Source organism: Papio anubis, chromosome 3 (genome assembly GCF_008728515.1).
Source record: "Papio anubis isolate 15944 chromosome 3, Panubis1.0, whole genome shotgun sequence".
Taxonomy (NCBI): Eukaryota; Metazoa; Chordata; class Mammalia; order Primates; family Cercopithecidae; genus Papio; species Papio anubis.
The window spans coordinates 44,291,185-44,309,108 of record NC_044978.1 but is presented as its reverse complement, the minus strand read 5'-3'; the positions used below and the strand labels follow the sequence as shown (position 1 = coordinate 44,309,108).

General features: G+C 38.1%; 1 protein-coding gene and 1 pseudogene across 1 annotated transcript in view; one reads left to right on the top strand and one right to left on the bottom strand.

The window, feature by feature from the left end:
* Positions 1-288: 288 nt before the first annotated feature.
* ANAPC10 (anaphase promoting complex subunit 10) overlaps positions 289-17,924 on the bottom strand; it is a 120,434-nt gene continuing 102,798 nt past the window's right edge. Inside the window, exon 5 of the mRNA XM_003899230.3 lies at positions 289-1,489. Coding sequence (XP_003899279.1) covers positions 1,259-1,489 — 231 coding nt within the window. The 3' untranslated portion in view covers positions 289-1,258. The remainder of the gene's footprint in view (positions 1,490-17,924) is intronic.
* Positions 1,830-7,330, top strand: LOC108586106 (annotated as a pseudogene).

The window sequence follows — 17,924 nt, the reverse complement described above, 5'->3', positions numbered from 1 at the left end:
TATTCATCGTCGTCTTCAATCCTCTCTTCTACCCTCCCCAGCGTCTGACATGTATAATGTGCTTAATTTGGTGGTTCCAAATAAGTTTTGGCTACAGAATTTTTGGTGATCCTATAGATCGCCTATCATGTTTTTTACTTCAAAGACAACAAAATGAAAGTAATAATACAATTCTTCCCAGAACTTACAGGAAGAAGAGCAGAGTCTTTAATGAGTGAAAAAGTGAAACCTTTTTCTATAGTATCCAACTAAATTAGTATTCTCTGCCAGAATAAAGCAAACACATTATTTTTTAAATAATATTTACTATTTAATACTTTAGTGTACCCAGCAATGAATGAACCACAGAGAGCAATCTCTTCCAAACAAGAGTGAATCTAGGTAAATTCTGTGGCTAAATAACCATCCCCCGCCGAAAAAGTAATACATTTGCAGAAAACAGCATACAAAATCAAATCTACTCATTTTAAACCATGGGAAAAAACACATTTCCACATATCTCTTTAAAACCTTTTAATATATCTAAAAAATTTCACATACTTTTATGATTTTATGGGATATATGACTGCCCAGGGAATGCTACAGTGTCAGACACAAATTTAAAAATAACTCTTCCATAAGTACTGCTAGAACTGAGATGTACAGGAGATTATACAGGCAATCTTTACATAATATCATTAGGATATAGACAACCCTAGGGCTGTAAGTATCCCATGAAGGTAAATATGAGACGATTAATTATATTCCCCATATTAGATTGGTTCTCATCAGACACCTAATACCAAGCTTATTTTGACATTGTTTTTAAAAAGATCCAGTATTAAAAGAATAAACTTCCTCTGGGTAGAAAAAATAGTAATTCTGACCTATTAAAGATGATATGTATTGATAAAACGCAGTCTTGTTCCCAAATATGCAATAAACCATTACTCTAATGTATGAACACTAATGAAATAATCACCTATTATAATTGTGTATATATTGAAATTTTCAGTTCAACTCTTTTGGTATAAGGGAAAATAAAATGATTGGCTTCAAATCCATTTTTAGTAATGTAAAATATGTGAGCTTTATTACATGTTAAAGAAAATAAAGATAATATGACCCCAAATTTATTTTTCAAAGTTACAATAAAATATTTTTAAACATATACAAAATTACAAATAACCGGTGCTTTTTTCAATAAAGGTACCCGATATACTATTTAAATACAGGATAAAACAAAGATATGTTTAATGATTTTCATCTCATTTTAAAGTCATCTTATTGAACGATACATCATGAAATCTATAGTTGTACATCTAGGAAATTTACCAATGGAGCTCTCTTCCACCGGTGTGTATATTTTAATTTGTCTCATATGGGTGTCTCTTCCATTTTGGTGATTGGCTAGAACAGCAATCTGTATCATGAATGTACGAGTTGGCTTCTTATGATTGTCAGTTAAGGGAACATGAATCCAGCCACTTGGTTCTACCAATTCAAGTTGCTGCCAAGGGAAAAAAATATCAGATTATGCTTTTATTCAATGAATATAATTTATAATAATGAATGCATTCTGTAATAAAATTAACTTATAATTAACATTTTGCTCAATGAAAGAATGATAATATGACAATAATCACTACCAGTTATTGGTCACTTTTACCATGGTCTACTTATAGTTGCTAAGCACTTTACATGTACCATCTTAGTAGACAAAATAAAAATAGATGTGCTTCGTGTTTACAGAACTTGTACAACTTATACAACTTGTACTCTCTGCCAGAAAAAAGCAAACACACTAGAAAGCACAAGTCTCACAACTTTTAAAAATACGTGAAACACAGATGGCTTATTACACACAGGTAGTATATGCCTCCTCCATGAAGAGAAACCAGAATAGTAAGTAGATACTCATATTTTGAACTGATAATCTAGGAAAGAAGGCTAGGATTCATCAGAGAAGAGATGGGAAGTACCAGAAGTAAGTAAGGAGAGGGTTCGAGGTAGCTTGCCCAGCCAGGGAACTCACTGAGAGCCAGGAGGGGCTCCTGGATGTAGGGAAACAATATGAGAGATATGGAGATACCCCCAGGGCTCTACACTTTGAAACAGGCTTATAGGGTCTTAGTGATGAGAGAAACCCTCTACCAACTAGGGCCTTGGGCCTGACATAATGAGCTGTCTACAGACTGTAAAGAGACGTTACTCCAGAAAGGAACCTCAGAATCCTAAAGGCATCTCACAGATCCTGGAGCAACCTCAGCTGGGTGCCACTTGGAGAATCTAGATACTGGAGATCTAGAGACATGGCTGCTGCTGCTGTGCTGCTCTAAGGAGGGAGAAGGAAGACTGGGAGCTCCCATGTACCTCTGGGAAGGTCCCAACTGACCTGCTGCAGGCTGTTGTTGAGACAGACATGAGAAGACCACACTCCCCACAGCTTCTTGCCCATGCTGCTTGCCTGGGAGGAACCCATCCTCTCTGGTTCCCAGCCCAAGGTGCCATCTTGAGAGGTTAACACTGGGCTGTACCCTGACCTCGGGTTAAGATCGGGCTGAACCAGCTGCAGCTGCTAACCAGTCAAGGAGAAACAGGGAAACCAGGCCCTCCTACGCATATCTAGAACAATACTCACACCCTGCAATGGGCTGCTGTGAAACTGAGCTGAGTGGACTATACTCCATATTGCTTCGTGCCCATGCTGCCTGCCTGGGAGGGGCCCTGCCCTCCCTGGCTGCAGTCCTAAGGTGCAGAGCTGTGCCCCAGCCGCAGGCTGAGTAATAGGCATGGTGGCTACAGCTGCCACTCAGTCAGGGGACAGACAGAAGAGACCAAGCTCTCCTAAGAAAACTTAGCACAAGACCCTCTGCCCTGCCATGGGTGGCTGTGGGACTGAGGACTAGCCTGGCCAACCCATTGCAGCTTCCAGCAACACCAACATGGGCAGCAGGGTTGTTCTACCATTCTTACTGCCATCACCTACACCATACCAGCTGAACATGAGCCTGAGGACCCAAACACCTGGCCAACCCTCCCCACTAGTAGCTTCTAAGCAAGCCACCTGGAGGCCAAGAATCAGCCCTCCGGGACTCACTAACAGTAGAACAAAGGTAAGTTGTTTTGGGGCCTAAACATAGGCACACATACCATAATGTGGCCACCACTAGGGCCCAAAGACTGGCTCAGGTGGCATCCAAGTCTTCAGCTAAACTTCACTACAATATCAACTAATAACTGAATCCTAAGCCACCAAGGAAATCACAGATATCACTGACCTTGTGTACTGACGCAGAATTCATACAAAGATCACACTACCCCAGGCACCCAAAATACAAGTCAAAGTATTTTAATCAGTAACACCCATACATCTTCAGAAAAATATTTTCCCCTACAAAAGCAACTTCAAATAGTTGAAATAAGTGACTGCTAAATCAGATGTGGCAACATCAATGGAAGGACACAGGAAACATGAAAAAGCAGGGAAAATAATCACATCTCCAAAGCACCACAATTGTTCAGCGACATACTACAGTCAAAAAGAATTTCTCAGTTCAAAACTTAGGACTAGGTTAAAAAAAAAAAAAGAAAGAAAGAAAGAAAGAATTTTAAATTAAAAAGAAAAATCCACAAAATACCAGATAAATAATTTAAAATATTGATTAAAACTCAGTAAGATGAAGGAGAAATCTGAAAACCAATACAAATAAATCAGTAAATCAATTCAGGATACGAATGAGAAATTTATCAAGGAGACCGATATCTCTTTTAAAAAAAAACAGCAGAAATTCTGGAAACAAAAAATTCATTGAAGAAAATAAAAAATACATTTGAAAGCTTTAATAATAGAGTAGCGCAAACAGAAGAAAGAATCTCAGAACTTGATGACATATCTTTTGAAAGAATCCAGTCAGACAAAAATAAGGGAAAAAAAATTAAAAGAATGAACAAAGCCTTCAAAATGTCTGGGACTACATAAAGCTACTGAACTTACAAATTATTGGTATTCCCAAGGGGGAAGAGAGATCAAAAAGTTTAGAAAGCCTGCTTAAGGAAATAATCAAGCAAACTTCCCAAGTCTATTAAGATAAAGGAGGCCCAGTGACTCCTAGGAAAATATATTGCAAAAAGGACTTCACCATGGCATATTATATTCAGAATATCTAAAATCAAAGCAAAATAAAGAATTTTAAAATTAATAAGAGAAAAATATCTAGTCACCAGTAAAGAAAACCCCATCACACTAACAGCAAAGTTTTCAACACAAACGTTACAGACTAGAAGAGAGCAGGATGGCAATTTCAAAGTGCCGAAAGTTAAAAAAAAAAAAACAAAAAAACGGAAAACCTGTCAGCCAAGGTTTTTATATCCTGTCAGAATAGTTTTATAAATGAAGGAAAAATAAAGTCTTTCCCAGAGAAGCAAATGCTGAGGGGATCTGTCACCAATTAGATGGGTCATACAGGAAATGCTCAAAAGGGTCTTAAACATGGAAACAAAAGGTTGGAATTCACCATCACAAAAACATACAGAAATGTAAAACTCACTTATAAAACAATCATACTAAGGAGGAAAAGAAAGGAATCAAATGGAAACACAACAGAATTTCATCAAGTCACAGAAACAAAAAGAGAAAAAGCAATAAAGACATTTGTAAAACAAATTGAAAACAATTAACAATATGACAGAAACAAAGCCTCACATGTCAATATTAACCTCGAATGTAAATGGATCAAACGTTCCACTTAAAAGATTGGTGAAATGGATTAAAAAACACACACACATAATCCAACTACATGCTGCCTACAAGAAACTCACCATACTCATAAAGACACATAGTCTGAAAATAATGGGGTGAAAAAGATATTCCATGCAAATGAAAACCAAAAGTGAGCAGGAGTAGTTATACTTACATACATCAGATAAAACATACTTCAAATAAAAAAAAGTTTTAAAAAGACAAAGGAGATCATTATATAATGACAAAGGGAGTCAATTTGGCCAATGAATATAACAATTCTAAATATATACATATATATATATACACACACACACAAAATATCAGAGCACTCAAATTCACCAAACAAATATTACTATACCTAAAGAAAGAGAGAGATAGCAATATCATAATAGTGGGTGACTTTAACATCCCAGTCACAGCCCTAGACAGGTCATCGAGATAGAAAATTAACAAAGAAACATTGGACTTACATTGGACTTTAGATCAAATGGACTTAACAGATACAGACTATAACTTAGACCACAAAACAAGCCTTAACAAATTTTTAAATATCAAAATCATATATAGTATCTTCTCAAATCACAGTGGAATAAAGCTAGAAATCAACACCAAGAACTTCAGAAACTATACAAATACATGAAAATTAAACAGCATGCTTCTGAACAATCGTTGGGTCAATGAAGAAATTAAGATGGAAGGTAAAAGATTTTTTAAAATAAAAAAATGAAAGGACAACACATACAGCAAAAGCAGTGCCGATGGGGAGTTTATAGCATTAAATGCCTATATCAAAAAAGTAAAAAGATCCCAAATTAACAATCTAACATCACATCTTAAGGGAAAAAGATACAAAGAAAAAAATTAAAAGACCAGAAAAAAATACGAAGAATCAATAAAAGAAAAGTTGGTTTTTTGAAAAGATAAACAAAATTGATAAACCACTAGCTATACTAACCAAGAAGACAGAAAATCCAAATACGTACAATCATAAATGAAAAAGGAGGAAGAATGGATTAGGAAAAACCTAATATCAGAGAAATACAAAAGATCAAAGATTATTATAAAAAACTATATGCTCACAAACTAGAAGACCTAGAGTAAACTGATAAATTCTTGGAAACATACTACCTCCCAATATTGAACCAGCAAGTAAACAGACTGAACAGACCAATAATAAGTAGTAAGATAGAAACAGTAACAAAAAGCTCCCAACAAAAAATAACTCAAGACCAGATGAATTCACAGTTGAATTCTACCAAACATACAAAGAAAAACTAACACCAGTCCTCCTGAAACTATTCCAAAACATCAAGGAGGAGAGAATTCTCTCTAACTCATTCTATGAAGCCAGTATCTCCCTGATACCAAAACCAGACAAGAACACAACAACAAATACTACAGACTGATATCTATGATGAAAAGAGACGCAAAACTCCTCAACAAAATACTAGCAAATCAAATCTCATAGCACATCAAAAGGATAACAGAACAGGATCAGGTGGGACTTATCCCAAGGATGCAAGGATGGTTCTACATAAGCAAATCAATAAACATGATACATCACATAAATAAAAATAAAGACAAAAACCATATGATCATCTCAATAGACACATAACAAGCATTTGATAAAATTCAGTATCACTTCAGTACAAAAATCTGAAACAAACTAGGTGTAGAAGGAACGTACCTCATAATAAAGGTCATACATGACAAACCCACAGCCAAGGCTGGGTGCAGTGGCTCATGCCTGTAATCCTAGCACTTTGGGAGGCTGAGGAAGGCAGATCACCTGAGGACAGGAGTTCAAGACCAGTCTGGCCAACATGGTGAAACTCCACTATACTAAAAAAAAAATATATACACACACACACACACACATATACACACCCATATATATGTGTGTAGTAGTACATATATCTGGGTGTGGTAGTACATACCTGTAGTCTCAACTACTTGGAAGGCTGAGGCAGGAGAACCACTTGAACCTGGGAGGCAGAGGTTGCAGTGAGCCAAGATAGCATCACTGCATTCCAGCCTGGGTGACAGAGTGAGACTGTGTCTCAAAAGAAAAAAACAGACAGCTCTTTCCCTCCCAGCAGGCGGCTGTGGCGGCGGCGGCCTGTGCAGCAATAGCCAAGATCAAGTCTCGAGATCTTCGCGGGAAGAAGGAGGAGCTGCTGAAACAGCTGGATGACCTGAAGGTGGAGCTGTCCCAGCTGCGCGTCGCCAAAGTGACAGGCAGTGCGGCCTCCAAGCTCTCTAAGGTCCGAGTCGTCCGCAAATCCATTGCGCGTGTTCTCACAGTTATTAACCAGACTCAGAAGGAAAACCTCAGGAAATTCTACAACCAGCAAGAAGTACAAGCCCCTGGACCTGCGGCCTAAGAAGACAGGCGCCATGCGCCACCGGCTCAACAAGCACGAGGAGAACCTGAAGACCAAGAAGCAGCAGCAGAAGGAGCGGCTGTACCCGCTGTGGTAGCACGCGGTCAAGGCCTGAGTCAATAAAGCACAGCTGACTGAGAAAAAAAAAAGAAAAGAAAAAACAAACAAACCAAAATGAACAACAACTACAACAACAACAAAAAATAACAAAACCCACAGCCATCAGATTTAATACAGAAGAGTTGAAAGCATTCCCTCTAAGTACTGCAACATGAAAAAGATGCTAACTTTCACCACTCATATTCAAAGTAGTACCAGGTGTCCCTGTCAGAGCAATCAGCAGGAAAGAGAAAAAACAAAAACCAGCATCCAAGTTGGAAAAGAGAAAGTCAAATTATCCTTTTTTGCTAATGATGTGATCTATCTAGAAAACCCTAAAGACTCCACCAAAAGACTCTCAGATTTGACAAATGAATTCGAAACGTTTTAAGATAAGAAATTAATACAGAGAAATGAGCAGCATTTTCATATAACAATAATGAACTAGCCAAGGACCAAATCAAGAAGGCAATCTCATTTCCAATAGTTACCGCAAAAAAAAACCCAAACAAACAAACAAAAAAAACACTTAGAAATATACTGAACCAAGGAGGTACACAATCTCTATAAGGAAAATTACAAAACACTGATGGAAGACATTGCAGATGACACAAACAAATGGAAAAACATCCCAAGCTCCTAAATTGGAAGAATCAACATTGCTAAAATGATGATATTGCCCAAGGCAATCTACAGTTTCAATGCAATCCCTATGAAATTATCAACATTCTTTTCCCCAGAATTAAAAAGAAAATTCTAAAATTCATATAGAACCAAAAAAGGCCCCAAATAGCCAAAGTAATCTTAAGAATACAGAATAAAGTTGGAGGTATCAAATTACTTGATTTCAAATTACACTATAAAGCTATAGTAACCAAAACAGCATGGTACTAGTATAAAAATAGAGACATAGGCCAGGAGTGGTGGCTTATGCCTGTAATTCCAGCACTGTGGGAGGCCGAGGTGGATGGATCACGAGGTCAGGAGTTTGAGACCACCCTGGCCAACATGGTGAAACCCCGTCTTTACTGAAGATACAAAAAAATTAGCTAGGTGTGGTGGCACGCACCTATAGTCCCAGCTACTTGGGAGGCTGAGGCAGGAGAATCACTTTAACCGAGGAGGTGGAGGTTGCAGTGAGCTGAGATGGCGCCATTGCACTCCAGCCTGGGCGACAGGGTGAGACTCCATCTCAAAAAAAAAAAAAAAAAAAGACACATAGATCAATGGAACAGAGTAGAGAACCCAGCGATAAAGCCACATACCTACATCCAATTGATCTTTGATAAAGCATACAAAAACATAAATTGGGAAATGGGCACCCTATTGAATAAATAGTGCTGGGAAAATTGGAGGCTTTATTTATTATTCTGCTATATGCAGAATAATAAAACTAAACCCATGTCTCTCACCATATACAAAAATTAACTGAAGATAGATTAGAGACGTCAATGTAAGACCTTACATTGCAGACTGACACCTCACACCTCACACGGCAGGGTACACCCCTGAGATGAAGCTTCCAGAGCAAGAATCAGCAATACTCGCTTTTCAGCAATATTCTGTCTTCTGCAGCCTCCGCTGCTGATACCCAGGCAAACAGGGTCTGGAGTGGACCTCAAGCAATCACCAACAGACCTACAGCTGAGGGTCCTGACTGTCAGAAGGAAAACTAACAAAAAGAAAGGACACCCACACCAAAACTCCATCAGTTCGCCACCGTCATCAAAGACCAAATGCAGATAAAACCAGAAAGATGGGGAAAAAGCAGTGCAGAAAAGCTGGAAATTCAAAAAATCAGAGCGCATCTCCCCCTCCAAAGGAATGCAGCTCATCGCCAGCAACAGAACAAAGCTGGACGGAGAATGACTTTGACGAGTTGAGAGAAGAAAGCTTCAGTGAATCAAACTTCTCAGAGCTAAAGGAGGAACTACATAACCAGCGCAAAGAAACTAAAAACCTTGAAAAAAGAATGGATGAATGGATAACCAGAATAATCAATGCAGAGAAGACCTTGAAAGAACTGATAGGTATGAAAACCATAACACGAGAAATACGTGAGAAATGCAAAAGCTTCAGTAACTGACTCAATCAGCTGGAAGAAAGAGTATCAGTGATTGAAGATCAAATGAATGAAATGAAGTGAGAACAGAAGTGTGCAGAAAAAAGAGTAAAACAAAATGAACAAAGCCTCCAAGAAATATGGGATTATGTGAAAAGACCAAACCTACATCTGATTGGTGTGCCTGAAAGTGATGGGGAAAATGGAATCAAGTTGGAAAACACTCTACAGGATATCATTCAGGAGAATTCCCCAACCTAGCAAGGCAGGCCAACATCCAAATTCAGGAAATACAGAGAACGCCACAAAGACACACCTCGAGAAGAACGACTCCAAGATACATAATTGTCAGATTCACCAAAGTTGAAATGAAGGAAAAAATCTTAAGGGCAGCCAGAGAGAAAGGTTAGGTTACACACAAAGGGAAGCCCATCAGACTAACAGCAGATCTCTCGGCAGAAACGCCCCAACCAGAAGAGAGTGGGGGCCAATATTCAACATTCTTAAAGAAAAGAATTTTCAACTCAGAATTTCATATCCAGCCAAATTAAGTTTCATAGGTGAAGGAGAAATAAAATCCTTTACAGACAAGCAAATGCTTAGAGATTTTGTCACCATCAGGCCTGCGCTACAAGAGATCCTGAAGGAAGCACTAAACATGGAAAGCAACAATAGGTACCAGCCATTGCAAAGACATGTCAAAATGTAAAGTCCATCAATGCTAGGAAGAAACTGCATCAACAAGCGAGCAAAATGTCCAGCTAATATCATAATGACAGGATCAAGTCCACACATAACAATATTAACCTTAAATGTAAATGGACTAAATGGTCCAATTAAAAGACACAGACTGGCAAACTGGATAAAGAGTCAAGATCCATCAGTTTGCTGTATTCAGGAGACCCATCTCCTGAATCTCCACATGCAGAAACACACATAGGCTCAAAATAAAGGGATGGAGGAAGATATACCAAGCAAATGGAAAACAAAAAAAAAGCAAGGGTTTCAATCCTAGTCTCTGATAAACCATCAAAGATCAAAAGAGACAAAGAAGGCCACTACATAATGGTAAAGGGATCAATTCTTCAGGAAGAGCTAACTATCCTAAATATATAAGCACCCAATACACGAATACCCAGATTCATAAAGCAAGTCCTTAGAGACTTACAAAGAGACTTAGACTCCCATACAATAATAATGGGAGACTTTAACACCCCACTGTCAACATTAGACAGATCAACGAGACAGAAAGTTAACAAGGATATCCAGGAATTGAACTGAGCTCTGCACCAAGCAGACCTAATAGACATCTACAGAACTCTCCACCCCAAATCAACAGAATATACATTCTTCTCAGCACCACATCGCACTTGTTCCAAAATTGACCACTTAGTTGGAAGTAAAGCACTCCTCAGCAAATGTAAAAGAACAGAAATTATAACAAACTGTCTCTCAGACCACAGTGCCATTAAACTAGACTCAGGACTAAAAAATTCAGTCACAACTGCTCAACTACATGGAAACTAAACAACCTGTTCCTGAATGACTACTGGGTACATAACGAAATGAAGGTAGAAATAAAGATGTTCTTTGAAACCAATGAGAACAAAGACACAACATACCAGAATCTCTGGGACACATTTAAAGCAGTGTGTAGAGGGAAATTTATAGCACTAAATGCCCACAAGAGAAAGCAGGAAAGAGCTAAAATTGACACCCAGACATCACAATTAAAAGAACTAGAGAAGCAAGAGCAAACACACTCAAAAGCTAGCAGAAGGCAAGAAATAACTAAGATCAGAGCAGAACTGAAGGAGATAGAGACACAAAAAACCCTCTAAAACATCAATGAATCCAGGAGCTGGTTTTTTCGAAAGATCAACAAAATTGATAGACCGCTAGCAAAACTAATAAAGAAGAAAAGAGAGAAGAATCAAATAGACGCAATAAAAAATGATAAAGGGGATATCACCACTGACCCCACAGAAATACAAATTACCATCAGAGAATACTATAAACACCTCTATGAAATAAACTAGAAAACCTAGAAGAAATGGATAATTTCCTGGACACTTACACTCTCCAAGACTAAACCAGGAAGAAGTTGAATCTCTGAATAGACCAATAGCAGGCTCTGAAATTGAGGCAATAATAGCCTACCAACCAAAAAAAGTCCAGGACCAGACGGATTCATAGCCGAATTCTACCAGAAGTACAAGGAAGAGTTGGTACCATTCCTTCTGAAACTATTCCAATCAATAGAAAAAGAGGGAATCCTCCCTAACTCATTTTACGAGGCCAACATCATCCTGATACCAAAGCCTGACAGAGATACAACAAAAAAAGAGAATTTTAGACCAATATCCCTGATGAACATCGATGCAAAAATCCTCAAGGCAAACCAAATCCAGCAGCACATCAAAAAGTTTATCCACCATGATCAAGTGGGCTTCATCCCTGGGATGCAAGGCTGGTTCAACATTCGCAAATCAATACATGTAATCCAGGATATAAACAGAACCAAAGACAAAAACCACATGATTATCTCAATAGATGCAGAAAAGGCCTTCAACAAAATTCAACAGCCCTTCATGCTAAAAAACTCTCAAAAAACTAGGTATTGATGGAACATATCTCAAAATCATAAGAGCTATTTATGACACAGTCGATATCATACTGAATGGGCAAAAACTGGAAGCATTCCCTTTGAAAACTGGCACAAGACAGGGATGCCCTCTCTCACCACTCCTGTTCAACACAGTGTTGGAAGTTCTGGCCAGGGCAATCAAGCAAGAGAAACAGATAAAGGTATTCAGTAAGGAAAAGATGAAGTCAAATTGTCCCTGTTTGCAGATGACATGATTGTATATTTAGAAAACTCCATTGTCTCAGCCCCAAAATCTCCTTAAGCTGATAAGCAACTTCAGCAAAGTCTCAGGATACAAAATCAATGTGCAAAAATCACAAGCATTCTTACACACCGGTAACAGACAAACAGAGAGCCAAATCATGAATGAACTCCCATTCACAATTGCTTCAAAGAGAATAAAATACCTAGGAATCCAACTTACAAGGGATATAAAGGACCTCTTCAAGGAGAACTACAAACCACTGCTCAGTGAAATAAAAGAGGACACAAACAAATGGAAGAACATACCATGCTCATGGATAGGAAGAATCAATATTGAGAAAATAGCTATACTGCCTAAAGTAATTTATAGATTCAATGCCATTCCCATTAAGCTACCAATGACTTTCTTCACAGAACTGGAAAAAACTGCTTTAAAGTTCATATGGAACCAAAAAAGACCCCGCACTGCCAAGACAATCCTACGCCAAAAGAACAAAGCTGGAGGCATCATGCTACCTGACTTCAAACTATACTACAAGGCTACAGTAACCAAAACAGCATGGTACTGGTACCAAAACAGAGATATAGACCAATGGAACAGAATAGAGCCCTCAGAAATAATACCACACATCTACAGCCATCTGATCTTTGATAAACCTGACAAAAACAAGAAATGGGGAAAGGATTCCCTATTTAATAAATGGTGCTGGGAAAATTGGCTAGCCATCAGTAGAAAGCTGAAACTGGATCCTTTCCTTACTCCTTATACGAAAATTAATTCAAGATGGATTAGAGGCTTAAATGTTAGACCTAAATCCATAAAAACCCTAGAAGAAAACCTAGATAATACCATTCAGGACATAGGCATGGGCAAGGACTTCATGTCTAAAACACCAAAAGCAATGGCAACAAAAGCCAAAAGAGACAAATGGGATCTAATTAAACTAAAGAGCTTCTGCACAGTAAAAGAAACTACCATCAGAGTGAACAGGCAACCTAGAGAATGGGAGAAAATTTTTGCAATCTACTCATCTGACAAAGGGTTAATATCCAGAACCTATAAAGAACTCAATCAAATTTACAAGAAAAAAACAAACAATCCCATCAAAAAGTGGGCAAATGATATGAACAGACACTTCTCAAAAGAAGACATTCGTACAGACAACAGACACATGAAAAAATGCTCATCATCACTCACCATCAGAGAAATGCAAATCAAAACCACAATGAGATACCATCTCACACCAGTTAGAATGGCAATCATTAAAAAATCAGGAAACAACAGATGCTGGAGAGGATGTGGAGAAATAGGAACACTTTTACACTGTTGGTGGGACTGTAAACTAGTTCAACCATTGTGGAAAACAGTGTGGCGATTCCTCAAGGATCTAGAACTAGAAATACCATTTGACACAGCCGTCCCATTACTGGGTATATACCCAAAGGATTGTATGTCATGCTGCTATAAAGACACATGTACACATATGTTTATTGCAGCACTATTCACAATAGCAAAGACTTGGAATCAACCCCAATGTCCATCAGTGACAGACTGATTAAGAAAATGTGGCACATATACACCATGGAATACCATGCAGCCATAAAAAAGGATGAGTCTGTGTCCTTTGTAGGGACATGGATGCAGCTGGAAACCATCATTCTCAGCAAACTATCGCAAGAACAGAAAACCAAATACCGCACATTCTCATTCATAGGTGGGAACTGAACAATGAGATCACCTGGACACAGGAAGGGGAGCATCACACACCGGGTCCTATTGTGGGGAGGGGGTAGGGAGGAGGGATAGCATTAGGAGATATACCTAATGTAAATGACGAGTTAATGGGTGCAGCACACCAACATGGCACATGTATACATATGTAATAAACCTGCACGTTGTGCACATGTACCCTAGAACTTAAAGTATAAAAAAATAAATAAATAAAAACTACAAAAATTCTATAAGAAAATATAGGAAAAACTCTTCCGGATATTGGCCTAGGCCAAGAATGTATGACTAAGTCCTCAAAAGGAAACACAATAAAAACAAAAATAGACAAAGGGAACTTAGACTAAAAGAAATATAACCATACTGACTGGTCTCACTTTAGATCCAAGACAACTAATTTCAAGTGCATATTTAGCCCTGTACAAAATTCCTACTATATTCCCTTAGAATATTTGCTTTCCCACTGTCTCTGGGATAGCTATTTCTGAGTTTCTCCTCAAATCCTAATAACTATTCTAATCTCTATCTAAGCTGATGGCATTTTATTTCACTAAGAAAACATGATCAACTAGAAAAAGAGTATCATCATCTCATATGCTGTTATAAAGTAGTTAAGCTGTCCCTCTACCTTTTTGACGTCAGTCCTACCATTAACTCAATAAGTCCCATCCTTTCCTTCCCAGCCAAAGACTCTATTCCCACAATAGGCATTCTCTAAGTAATTTTCTCTTCTCCACTGGATCACTGTCATCAACATATAAACATGCTGCAATATTTGTCATCTCAAAAATGAAAACTAAAGCCTTTTCTCAATCCTACATCCTGTTCCACTATTGCCCTAATTCTCTGTTCCACTTCACAGCAAAACTCCTTGAAAAGTTGTAGTCAATTTTATTTTTTATTTTTAGAGACAGGGTCTCACTCTGTCATTCAGGCTGAAGTGCAGTGGCATGATCACAGCTCACTGCAGCATAAAACTCTTGGGCTCAAGCAATTCTCCCATCTTGCCCTCCCAGAGTGCTAGGGTTACAAATGTGAGCCACTACACCCAGTTGAAAAACTGTAATCAGTATCTTCATTTTTCACCTGCTCTTCCAATCTGAATTTTGTCACCACCACTGAAATCAATCTTGTCAAAGTCACCAGTAACCCAAAACTTGCCAAATAAATTCCCTCTAAGAACTATTTGATATAATGAAGGTAATTATTGTAATACGTATTTTATTTAAGATGTGCTTGAATAAGCCTATTCATATTTTAAATTTTAAGGCTTTAAAATTCTTACATAATATTTTAATATATAGTTTTGTACACAAATATGTGACATGGTTTACTAAAGAGAGTAGAAGATTGTAAATGATAGAGAATATAACTGGTAACTCAGTAAAGATAAATAAATTTAAAGGCTAATCAGGTTAAGCCTTGTTAATGCTAAGCTAGATAAGATACCTGAAATTCTACGCTTAAAAATACATCCACCTTGTATCCCAAACAATCGATAGATTCAATGCAATCTCTATCAAAATTTCAATGACTTTTTTTGCAGAAATAGAAAAACCTATTCTAAAATTCATAGATTAAGGGACCCCAAATAGCAAAAACAATCTTGATAAAGATGAACAAAGCTGGAAGACTCATAGTTTATTATTTTGAAACTTTCTATAATGCTAAAGTAATCAAAACAGTGTGGTACTAGTATAAAGACAGACATAAACCCAGAGAACATAATAGAAAGACCAGAAATAACTCTCACATATACAGCCAAATGATTTCTGACAAGGGTTCCAAAGCCATTCAATGGAAAAGGACAGTTTATTCAACAAATTGTGCTGGAAAAACAAGATATCCATGTGCAAAAGAATTAAGTTGGACCCTTATCTGACACCATATACAAAAATTAACCCAAAATGGATCAAAGACCTAAAATTAAGACCTAAAACTATAAAACTCTTAAAAGAAAACACAAGCAGAAGCTTCATGGTATTCAATTTAACAATGATTTTTTGGATACGATACCAAAAGCACAAGCAATGAAATTAAACAGAGACCAGGCGGACTTTTAAAAACTAAAAATTTGTGCATCGAAAGACACTCTCAACAGAGTAAAAAGGCAACCCAGAAAATGAAAAAAAAATTTGCAAATCATATCTCTAATAAGGAATTGATATCCAAAATGTAAGAGAACTCCTACAACTCAACAACGAAACAAAAAATCTGAATCAAAAATGGGCAAAGGACTTAAACAGAAATTTTTCCATAGAAGTTACACAAATGGCCAATAAGCACATGAAATGATGCTCAATATCACTAATCGTTAGGGAAATGCAAAAGAAAACTACAATGAGATATCATCTCACACAAATTAGGATGGCTATCAAAAAAAGAAAAGGAAAGAAAAAATACAAGATTTGGGAAGGATGTGGAGATACTGAAACCCTCATGCACTGTTGGTAGGAATATAAAATAGTACAGCCACTATGGAAAACAGTATGATGGTTCCTCATGCCGATGAACCTTGAGGGCATTACACTAAGTGTAATACGTTGGACAAAGGTGGAATCTAAAAAAGTGAAACTCATAGAAAGAGAGTAGAATTGTAGCTGCCAGGAGCTGGAGAGGGAGGTGAATAAGGAGATACTGGTAAAAGTGTACAAATTTTCAGTTATAAGATGAATAAATTCTGGAGATTTAATATATAGCATAGTGACTATAGTTAATACTATATCAGATACTTGAAACTTGCTAAGAGAGTAGACCTTAAATGTTCCCATTTAAGGTAACTATGTGAGGCGACAGAAATAGATATGATAACTAACTTGCCTGTGGTAATCATTTCACAATATCTGTGTATATCAAAGCATCATATTGTATACCTTAAATGAATACGATCTTAAATGTCAATTATATCTCAATAAGGCTGAGGAAGAAAAAGTTCTAAGGAGACATAAACAATATTTTAAACACACATGTGCAATAAACACATTAAAATTGTGAGGAAACTTTCAATTTACAAATAATAAAATAGAAATAGAATTGTCATATATCGGCCAGACACAGTGGCTCACGCCTGTAATCCCAGAACTTTGGGAGGCCGAGGTGGGTGGATTGTCGGAGGTTGGGAGCTCGAAGCCAGCCTGCGCAACATGGTGGAACCCCATCTCAACTAAAAATATAAAAATTATCCAGGCGTGGTGGTGGGCAGCTATAATCCCAGCTACTTGGGAGGCTGAGGTAGGAGAATTGCTTGAACTCAAAAGGTGGAGGTTGCAGTGAGCCAAGATCCGGTCACTGCACTCCAGGGCAGGCAACAGAGTGAAACTCTGTCTCAAAAAAAAAAAAAAAAAAAAGGAATTGTCATATTTCTAGAAATGTGACTTCTGGCCATATAAAGAACTGAAAACAGGGTCTCAAAGAGATATCTGCAGACCACATTCATAGCAGCATTTTTCATAATAGCTAGAACATGGAAGCAAACCAAGCATCCACTGATGGTTGAATGGATAAGCGAATTGTGGTATAAACATATAACCACGTATTAGCCTTAAAAAGAAAGAAATTCTAAGGTAATTGGGTCCATTCCAAGATGGCCGAATAGGAACAGCTCTGGCCTGCACCTCCCAGCGTGATCAATGCAGAAGACGGGTGATTTCCGTATTTCCAACTGACGTACCTGGATCATCTCATTGGCACTGGTTGGACAGTGGGTGCAGTCCACGGAAGGCGAGCGGGGCATCACCTCACCCGGGAAGAACAAGGGGTTGGGGGATTTCCCTTTCCTAGCCAAGGGAAGCCATGACAGATGGTACCTGGAAAAACAGGACACTCCTGCCCAAATACTGCGCTTTTCCAATGGTCTTAGCAAACGATACACCAACAGATTGTACCATGCACCCAGATCAGCAGGTCCAACACCCACGGAGCCTTGCCAACTGCTAACGCAGCAGTCTGAGATCGACCTGTGAGACAGCAGCCTGGCACGGGGAGGTACGTCCACCATTGCTGAGGCTTGAGCAGGTAAATAAAGCGGCTGTGGAAGCACGAATGGGGTGGAACCAATGGCAGTTCAGCAAGGCCTG